This window comes from Sceloporus undulatus, chromosome 2 (assembly GCF_019175285.1).
Source record: "Sceloporus undulatus isolate JIND9_A2432 ecotype Alabama chromosome 2, SceUnd_v1.1, whole genome shotgun sequence".
Taxonomy (NCBI): Eukaryota; Metazoa; Chordata; class Lepidosauria; order Squamata; family Phrynosomatidae; genus Sceloporus; species Sceloporus undulatus.
Genome location: NC_056523.1, coordinates 305,911,354 through 305,922,452, shown reverse-complemented (window position 1 = coordinate 305,922,452; position 11,099 = coordinate 305,911,354). Strand labels below are relative to the sequence as shown.

At 40.2% G+C, this 11,099-nt stretch overlaps 1 protein-coding gene across 4 annotated transcripts in view; it reads left to right on the top strand.

Moving 5' to 3' along the window:
- ZNF131 (zinc finger protein 131) overlaps positions 1-2,829 on the top strand; it is a 26,263-nt gene extending 23,434 nt beyond the window's left edge. For all 4 annotated transcript variants that reach the window (XM_042447394.1, XM_042447392.1, XM_042447393.1 and 1 more), the window contains one exon: positions 1,011-2,829. In XM_042447394.1, the coding sequence (XP_042303328.1) occupies positions 1,011-1,670 (660 nt within the window). In that variant the 3' untranslated portion in view covers positions 1,671-2,829. The remainder of the gene's footprint in view (positions 1-1,010) is intronic.
- The last annotated feature ends 8,270 nt before the right edge of the window (positions 2,830-11,099 follow it).

Here is an 11,099-nt window from a genome sequence, read left to right as displayed (position 1 = left end):
TCCATGAAATCATTCATTAAAAGTTAGGGGCAACAATACAGGTTAACAGTTAGGAAAATGAACAGGCATATGCCTGAATAAACACACGAGCCCTCAGCTGACAACAAAAACACAGTGCTGAGAACTTGCCTAATTTCAGTGGAGAGACCATTCCACCTAGTAGAAACCACAACAGAGAATGGCCTCCCCTGTACCACAACCAAGGAAGCCTCGCTAGGCCTTAATACAGTAAGTAGAATGTAAGGAGCAAGAAAGGATGCACAAGAAAGCAATCACTCAGATAGCTTGATCCTAGCTATATGCAGTCGGCCCCTGCCATAGGCAGACTTGCCTTCCACTGCTTTGAGCTTATGCGGAAGGCAAGCCCTGGCAGAAATAATGGGGTGCATACTCTTGTCGTGCGCCCCACATGCCACCCCAAGCATGCGCCCCTTTACTTTCTATGGGGCTTGAGCATATGCACTTCCCCATAGGCGGGGGGTCCAGAACGGATGCCTGTGTATGGGGAGAGCACACTGTAGTTCCTTATATGCCAGAATGACAACTTGAAGATGTCTCTGTATCTAATAGACAATCAATGCTGACCTTTCAATACATGAGTTACATATACATGGTAAGAGACGTCATTAAGCAGCCTGGCAGTTGCATTCTACACTAGGTGCAACCCCCAAACCAAGCCCAAAGATAAACCCCAAATAAAGCACCTTTAACAATAATCCAATATGTATTTTGTGCCAGTCTAGAAAACTAAATACACATATAACCAATCAGTCTTTTGAGGGGAAAATTTCCCAATAATTAAGTACTGTGATGTATATTGATACTCAGCTGTTATTCTTGTGCCATCAGCTAGTTTTTAGCCAGTTGCGCCTTAGGTTTTGAGAGCTATTGCAGTTAGATTTGGTTGTGTGGTTGCCTGGGCATTTTAGCAAATAAATTGAAGTAAACATAATGATCAAGAGACGTATCAGTTATTGTTCCTAAAGGCATTTTATATCTTTTCATTCTAGGTCTGCAACAGTGTATTTAACAGCTGGGATCAGTTCAAGGATCACTTGGTAATACATACTGGTGACAAACCCAACCACTGTACCTTATGTGATGTGTGGTTTATGCAAGGCAGTGAACTACGGAGGCACCTGCAAGAAATCCACAACATTTCAGAACGGATAGTAACTGAGGACATCCTTCCAGTGGACAGTGACTCCGTTGCATCCATGACTATCATAGAGCAGGTGGAACAAGTCCATGTGTTGCCTGTAATTCAGGTCCAGGTGGATCCAGCCCAAGTAACTGTTGAGCAAGTGCATCCAGATTTAATACCGAATAATCAAGTAAAAAGTGAGCAAATAGCAGAGCTACAAGAGCAGGTAGAGATTAGCTACTTAGAAGTGGAGCACATTCAAACAGAACAAGGCACTGAAGTCCACATGGAGGAGTTAGATGTGGAGCATGTGAATCAGTTACAAATGGAAGAGGTTCAGGCACAGCTTATAGAAGAAACTGATCTAGAACAAGTACAATCAGGATACAGGGAACAAGGTGATCTAGAAGCCAATGGACCTGCTCAAGTGGATGAGTTGGAGGCACACACAGCAGATCATGAAGAATCTGATGAATTAAAAACTCAGCCAGTAGTGAATATGCAAGAGGAAAATGTGGAGACCTAGGAAATTGTGACTGCATTACTCGTCTTGGGGTGGGGGGGGGGATGTAATACCAAATTATTTTTGTTAATTTTGTTTGACATTTGCACCACCAGTGGATGGCTCCTTTGTATTGATGCCCTTAAGGAACTGGACAGGTGGACCAAAGTTAGGCTATTTGATTAAACTGCCCTTGTGCTTCTGGGAAAAAAGGATCCCCCCTTTTGGTTAAATGAAATACAACACCACAGTACTAAAACTTTCCTAGAGATGGACAGCTTTGTGTGAAGTTTTAATTGTCAAGTTCTGCAAGACTACTGCTAGGTTGTATTGTTTGTCATAGTGAGGGACTTCTGAAGTAAGTTCTGTTTTAAGATTATGAGTTTAATGCTTAAAATAGTAAAGTCCCAACATTCATATGGATTACCTAAGAACAATTGGGTGATCTGCTTCGACGGGTAATTCCTGGCCCCTTTAATATTTTGCAGTAAGCTGCAGGCTCCTTGTGTTTATGTTCTTAACTTTAACCACTGTCTCCTCAGCCTAGAAATTGATTGGGATGGAGGCAGACTGTACCAAGGTTTCTTAAAATAAAAAAGACCCCTTGTGCCTTCTCATAACTAAGTATTTAAACTTCCACAAAGCTTTTAGGTTGTTGACAAAGCTAATGCAAAAGAGACAATGTAGATATTGCTATGTAGTGCTTTGTAATTTAGCTTACAACTGTTAGTTGCCAGGTTTTTATTTTTTGTTTGTTTTGTTTATGTTTTGCATTAATATAAATGTAGATGGGGGAAAGGAAGTAGATTCAACACTGGCAGTTTTTTTAAAGGGCCAATTACAATAGGAAAATTCAGCTACATCTGCAACAAAGTATGAGATGGCTGAATGGTTGCACTGGCATCTTATCACCAGATTTTTATTTTTAGAAAAAAAAGTACATTTTATATTTAAAAACAAATCTTAATAAAAAATTCAAAGTAATTGTGTCTATTCAATGCATCAGGCTACTGTTTTATTATTTAAAGGTTTTTTTGACCCTTTACAAAAGATCTTGTGCTTGAAAGATTGAAAAAAAAAATCAAAAGCCATAAGTATGAATGTTTTAACTGTGGATTTATAAAAGTAGGAGTGTAAATATTTTAAATCAGTATTATTGAACAATAAAACAGTACCAACCACATGTTCTCAATTAATGCAGATTTTGTTTGTTCTGAAATACAGATTCTTAGGACTGTTTTGAATGTTACCATATAAGCTTGGATTTGTCACTAATGTAATTATTACGCTAGGGGTGGTATGTGGCCCAATCCCATTTTTTGCATGCCACAGATGCCCACCTCTACTATACACTGTGGAGTCTATAAGGAGATACAGCCTTTCCTTTCATGAGCATGCTTTATGTTGTTTTCAGCTTGATATTTATTGATGCCAAATGACAATTTACTGCCTGAAGTGGTGGGAGGGTGGTGAAGAGGTTTTCTGCTGCAGGGGGAGAGACAAGTGGTGGCTGGGAAAGAACAACAGTAGGAAAGGATACAGAAAAGTTCTCAGCCCAACCAAGGGGCCAAAACAGACGGCCCTGAAGGCCATTTTTCTAAGAAAGCTGGGTGGGGGCTGTGGCAGCCGTGGCCCCAATCTGGCCAGCTTCTGCCCCAAATAAGAACAAAAAAATTATAGTGTCTAGAAACTATAACCAGGTGTACAGAATTGGCGAGATTCAGAATTAATTACTGGATTTTAAGGAAACGTGTGTATTATTAAATACACTAGAGGGCAACGCTGGACTTTTTAATACATGGAGGACTGGAAAACCTAGCCAGGGCGTCACTACACGCTTTTCTTCATGAGAGAGGATTATGCCAAAGTCCAGAAAACCTATATTTGACACTACAACTCATAGAATCTGCTAGCCAGATGGCTATAGAGTTGTAGTCCAAAAAAGTAACTTTTCTAGACCGGGCTGACACCAGACCTGACACTCTGCAAGCCAGCATATTACAATCTGAACCATTTAAAATGTTTCTAGGATGCTTGTTTCAACCTCCAGTGGTTCTCAAACTAGTCTTCCAGATGTTCACAATGTCAGTTCCCACTATTGGCCATGTTGGCTGAGACCTCTGGAAGGTGAAATCCAAAACGTCTGGAAAATCAAAGTTTGACAACCACTGTTTTACATTACACAATATTCTTTGGATGCTGCAAAAGTTCACAGCTTTGTTTCAGAGCCTCATTTTATGACCCATAAGTCATAGAAAATACTGTCACTAATTGCTCTTTATCAAACATTAGTTAAGGGAACAATATAATAAGGTTTTTCTTTGGGAGAGCAAATATGTGCTACTGACTAAATGCAGTGGTATGGCAGGTAAATTTAGATCCTGTACAATATCTAATGGGAAATGAGGCTGGAGATGGTCTCTGGAATTGCTTCACTTATGAAGGACACAACTAATATTTCTCTTCTGCCCATTGCCTCATGTTTTACAATTGCATCTGCATTGTGAATATGTTACAACAAACCAAATTGTTTATTAACCCTGATTAAAAAGAAATACTCTGAGCATGTGCAGTTTTCCATTTGAAACTCACTTTAATTACAGCACAGTCATGCCTATAGACATGAAGTGGGATTTGCTTCAGCTCCAATTTTCAGCATATTTGTTTGCAGAGAATAAGCACCAGCTAAAGGGTTGTCTACTTTAAAAATAAAAATTGATAATGGCTCTAATTTTGTGCATGTCTGCTTAGCCATTTTGAGAGAATGTTGTAAAAAATAATAGAGGATAATAGCATAAGCAGTGCCAGTCCTTGTGGGTCATGGCATAGCCAAGGCTGCCATAATGCTGGGTGCTGTGTGAGGGGCATCCACCTTTCCCACCTCTACCACCAGACGGGAGGACCTCCACCTTTTCCACCACTGTAATACCAAATATGAGGACTGTAACGTTTCTCCACCGCCTCACAATTCTTTCCTTCTTTGTGACCCAACACCTCTGTGGATTTTTAAAGGTCAGTAGCATGGATGGATTTTAAATCACAGGCCAAGTGAATAGTTAAGCAAGAATAAAAGTTTATTTTAACACAGAATAGGCAAAGGTAACTTTGACATGAAGTGGTTACCATGTCTTCTTTTGTTACGTATATACAAGTCTGGTTTTAACTTTCTAATAATAACTCAGCCGCACAGGCTATACTATCATTCCAGAAATTAGGTAACCCAAACCCCTCTTTCTGAGTCTGGCTACACTGAGTCTCTCCTCCTAGACTCTCCAGAACTAATATTGTCCCTCTCGGACCTAACAGACCCTTCCTTGGTCTATTATCCAAATACTGTTCCCTCAGTCGCTAATCCTAACCATCTCCCCCACTGAACTCCAGCTTCATCCCTCAGGATTCCAAACCCCAACTGACCAACCCAACTGCCAAGTGGAATCTTCAAACTCCTCATCAGCACCTGATGGCTTAGGGTCTCTGGCTTCTGATGGCTGGTTTGTAAGTCAGTTTGTCACACACCTCCCCCCCCTTTAATAGGTTCATTGACACACATAACCAAACGGTATATGGCCAAGGAACTCTCAGTTATAAATTATACTTACCCATTATATATAACATTCTACAAACAACAGGTAAACATCATCCTAATTCCATAAATGTCACTTAACACATTATCATATCAACCTGGTTACAAACCTTGTCTCTCTTCCTTTTACCCCTCTTCAAATTGTCGCGAGACCATCGGCCACCACATTTCCTTACCCTTGACATACTGAATAGCAAAGTCAAAGTCCTGTAACATAAGACTCCACTGAATAACTTGCTGTTATTTCCCCGCATCTGATTTAAAACAACACAAGGGAGAGTGATCTGTTTGATCATGAACTTTCTTCCCCACAAGTATGGCTTAAGTTTATTTACAGTCCACACTAATAGCCAAACATTCTTTTTCTATTGTGGCTAAATCGTTTTTCTCCAGGCAGGATTTCTTACTTATATAGAAGATTGGATGGATCTGATCCTCTTCCCTTCTTGGCTTAACACGGCACCCAGACCAACATTACAGGCATCCGTAGAACTATGAAAGCCTTGGTGTAATCCGGAGCCATCAGAACCGGAGCCGTGGTCATCAGACGTTTTTAATTCCGTCACATTCTGCTGACCAGAGAACTTTAGCAGGATTATCTTTTTTTTGGTTAAATCGGATAATGGTCGGCAATACTGCTAAAATTTGGAAGAACTTCCTATAGGTCTGTTACAGACTGCCAAATAAAGCGCTTTGGGTCTCTTTGGAGGTATGCTATTTAAATGATGCATGGGTCCTAAGAGTCCAGAGGTCCGCCAAAGCCACACTCCATCCTAAGAACTGGAGTGCAGCTTTGGTGCAGCTTCCGGATTCTTAGGATGATGCATCATTTAAACAGCATACCTCCAAGAGACCCCAAGCAGCTTTATTTTGGCAGTCTGTACGGCCATAGTATCCTGCCAACCCAGGAATGACCGCACACCTTTTTTTGAAGTGGGCACGGGCCAGTTAATAATAATAAATAATAATAATAATATAATAAAAAATAATAACTTTTTATTTCTATACAGCTTTTCCCGAGATCAAAGCGGTTCACATATGATAAATTATATGAAATATGTCATATTACAGTATAAAAACAGCTATGGCTTCTACTTTAGAAGTTTCTGCCTTGATGGTCCCGCCACCCACCATACAGCCTAAATATCGGCTCTCTCTTTTCCCTACATGACACTTTGAACTTTTGACAGTCATTCCACTCTCTTTCAGTTTCCCCAGTACTTTAGCAAGATGTTGTATATGTTCCCCTCAAGAGTTACTGAAGATACCGATATCATCGATGTAGGCTACCACACAATGTTTTAACTCCGATAAGATGTTGTCTACCAATCTTTGAAAGGTGGAGGGTGTGTTCTTTAACCCAAATGGCAACACTGTAAATTCATATAAGCCCCTATGTGTAATGAAGGCAGTTGTTAACTGGTCTTTAGGGCACATAGGCACTTGCCAATACTGTATCCCTCAGTCAAATCCAGGGTGGTGATATACTGAGCCCATCCCATCTTTTCTAACTGACTCAACCCAACTGCCAAGCGGAATCTTTAAACTCCTCAGCCAGCACCTGATTGGCTAGTGGATCTCTGGCGTCTGATTGGCTGGTTTGTAAGTCAGTTCATCACAAGGACCTTCTAGATACTTTCTTGGTCCTTGTGTGAAATTTTATTTGTATAACCCCAACACTGGAAACCAGCACCCTTGAGTAACTGGTGCCACCAGACACTGGATGTCTGAACTCATCCAGGTGTGTGTAACCAGGGGCACCGGTGTCTAATAACAAAATGATGTATTAAATGGAAGTGCATCATATAGTTAATGATTACTTATTTAACACATCTAAATCCTAATTGACCCTACTAACTCTTTCTCCGTTTCCTCATAATCCTTGCTGAACCTAAATGCCCTGAGTCTAACTAATCCCAAATCTCCCTCTCTAACTCTAATTCCTAACTTTGACAGACTCATAGCTCTCACTTTCTGTCATACACACCAGCCTTTTTAAAACCTCACACACTCTGCCAAACCCGCCACTCACAACACTCCCTAAAACTCTTTACCTTAATACACACACACACACACACACACACACCATATAACCATAGTTTACCATGATTTCTCTAATATAACACAACAACCTTCCCCCCACAAAAGTCCATAACATCATATTGTAAACTGCTCAGGGAGTGCTAATTCACTGATAAAGCGGTATAGAAATGTTATTGCTATTGCTATCACAGCCCACACTTACAATGATAGAAGTATAGACTTGGAACTAAGCGACCACAAGGCCCATCCAGATCCAAACCCTGCCATGCAGGAATAAACAATCGAAGCACTCCTGACATATGCCCATCCAGCCTCTGTTTAAAAACCTCCAAAGAACCTCCACCAGCAGTAAAATAACAAATTTAATGATAATGAGTAGACTTTCAACCACTGTCTTGTGAGTGAGAATAGTCAATCTAACCATTGTGAGTTGCTGGCTCAATGATATCTGTCCACTATTTCTACATCAACTTCAGAGTTTTAGCTGCAGACCAAGGAGTTGGCAACTTGTGATCCAGATGTGATTGGACTGCAATTCTCATCAGCTAAGGGTGGAATTATGTCCTAGGGGTAGGAATTTTGCTGCCCTCCAGAAGTTGTTGCCATCCCAACATTGGTTATGCTGCCTCGGAATTAATGGGAGGTGTAGCTTAACAACATCTGGAGGATCACATGGAGGCTTACTCTCTGGCCTTCATAGACCTCTTCACTTCTACAACTGTGTCATTGTGGTTTCCCCATCATGGTTTAGGTGGAGGAGGAAGAGCTAATGTCCAGCTCCCACATCTGTCCCACCAAACTGAAAACAGCCCATTAATTTTGGAGGGTGGATAATCAGAGGCTCAGCAGATCTGCCTTTTATGGGCATCTGGTAAATAGGGGTGGCTGGCATTTCCCATGCTATGCTGCATGGCTGGGACCCCCCAATCTGGGTTGATAGAGGGGTTATTCACACGTTTTTTGTAGCAGAATGATGTTAATAACCTCACTCGTACTTTCTGGGTTTGTTACTCACATTATGGGAGGAAGTTGATCTTTACCTGTGCAAGTTTGGAGCAGGAGCAGGAGCTGGCAGCAGTTTTTCCACATTCATGGGAGGCCTTCACACCTAATCCCAGTGAATGTGGAGGGACTACTGTATTTGAAACCTGTTCAAGGTATGCAGAGTTTAATTTGGGTCTGTTTGCATCCATTAGTCACACTGCTGGTGATGCAAATCTTTTTCAAAAATTTAAGAAAAGACTTGGTATCGATTATCCCAGGCTAAGTGGGGGTTTTGGCAGCCCCCCCCCCCCAACAAAAACTGAATTGGGCACATTCGAGATGCATGTGAACAACCCAAATTCATCCTGTATTATTTTCAACATTCCCAGATTCTCAACTGTGTAAGAGCACTCTTCACAGTAGTCATATTTAATTCATTGAGACCATTAAAAGAAGTGGACTCCTTTGGCTTCATTTTACTCTATAGTAAAAATGGCAATACAGTAGTCGTTAGGTAAATACAGACAGACACGTGCACTAAAACCTACTAGATATTGAATATTTTAGAGTTCTCAGTTTCTCTTCATTTCTTGTTTTAGAAAAGCCATCCGTGAATGGAGCTGTCCATGGTTATGAGGGAGAAATAGCATTGCATATACAGTATAGCAAGCAGAGCTTTTAAAACCTGTGCTATGAATTTATTTCAAGGAATGAAAATTCTGCCTGAAACAGAACTAATTTTACATTTTTGGATTGGCAAACTTAGTCCCAACTTCTTGCTTTAAATTTTGGGAAGTCCCACTCATTTTCTTCCCATGCTCTTGTTCTCTTTTGTCTGTCTGAGGAAAAGAGAAAATTGCCAGGGACAGAAGAAGTAATATTAGAACAGCCTTTCCCAATCTGATCTTCTCCAGATACCAGGACTGTAACCTCCATCATCCGTATCCATTGTCGATACTGGCTAGAGATGCTGGGCACTGTGGTCCACGGCTCCTGGAGGGATGGAGATGTACCAAATGTTTCTAAAGCTTGAGATTTAAAAAAGAAAAAAGAAATTAGATTTTCCAGAAACATACGAAAACAGAATTCAGCTGTGTTTCATACGCTACCCAGAGATCTTTGAACTTTGACAACATATAAATATTTCTAAATAAATAATAAATACATGATTGTCTATGCTACTGCGTAACCAGATCTATTTTCCCAAACAGGCTTTAACCACAGCAACCTTAATGATGAAGGAGGTGATGATGATAAGTAATCACAATAATGGATCTCTGTCAAGAGAGCTCTGGTGCCACGGCAACAAACTACAGTTCCCAGGATTCCCTAGCACTGAGCCAGAACAGTTAACTTGGTCTCAAACTCAGTTGTTTCTGCAGTGTGTTTTGGACCTGAAAGAAAGCAGCGAGTAGCATGAGCTTTCCTAGATTGCATCTGAGGAAGCAGGGCCATGTCTATGAAAGCTCATGCTACCTGCGAAGGTGCTACAAGATCCCTTTGCATACATGTTAGATGATGTAGTCCAGCCTGCTCAACCTGCTCTGTTAGGTTTAAATTAAAATGGGAATTACCTCTGAAAAAACAGCTTTTAAAAAATGCAAGGATGGAGTTGTGGGTGTGTTTGCTTGGTTGTCCAGTCCTCACATAGGCTGCAGCCACACAGCAGAAATAAAGCACTTTGACACCACTTTAACTGCCTTGGCTAAGTTCTATGGAACCCTGGGATTCGTAGTTTGTTGTGTACCAGAGCTCTCTGACATGGAAGGCTAAATATCACACAATACTACAAATCCCAGAGCCAAGATAGTTAAGGTGGTGTCAAACTGCTTTATTTCTGCAGTGTGGATGAGTCCTTAAAGTGGGGTCAAACTGCATTATTTCTACAGTGTAGCTGCACCCCTTCCTGGTGCTCACAGACGTCTAGTTCCCCCTCTTTGACCCTTGCAGCAAGGGGTGAATCCTGGGATTTGTAGTTTGGCCAGAGTTCTCTTGACAGGGAAGGCGAAATCTCTCTGTGAGCCACCTTGGATTCCTCCGGGGAGAAAGCCGGCATATAAATGAAATAAATACTTTATAAAACAAACCCCAGCATAAACTACTGTGGCAGTTAAAGCAGTGCCAAACAGGATTGTTCCTGCCCTGTGACAGCATCTGCCAATATGTAGTGGTATTATTGCACTTTAACTGCTATGGCTGCCTTCTGGGATTTATATTGGCTTTCTGCCTGTCTGCCTAAAGCCAAAACACACTGCAGAAACAATCCAGTTTGAGACCGCTTTACTGGCCCTGGCTCAGTGCTAGGCAATCCTAATATTATAATTTAATAATAATAATAATAATAATCATCATCATCATCATCATCATCTACAATTATTATTGTATAGGGCCATGGGGCTATACAATAATAATTGTATTAAATAATTGTTAAATATTAATATTATTATTATTATTAGTATAACAATAATGATAAATATTTAATAATAATTAAATAAGTATTTTATTAATAATTAGTTTATTATTATTATTAAAATAAAATAATAATAAACTAATTATTTAGTTATTAAATATTATTATTTTATATATAATTAATCATTATTATTTAATAATAATAATAATAATAATAATAATAAATAAAGTTTTTATTTATATACCGCACCTTCCTCAGATCAGGGCGGTTTACACAAGTTACAATTACACATACAATGCATTAAAAACAAACACCATACAGTATACAATAAAATAAAGGGAATGGTGAGGGGGGAGGGAATCAGGTCCAGCATTCTTCTCTCCCTCTGAGGCCTGGACCAAGGCAGATGGACCGGAGGGAGGGCTCTTCTTCT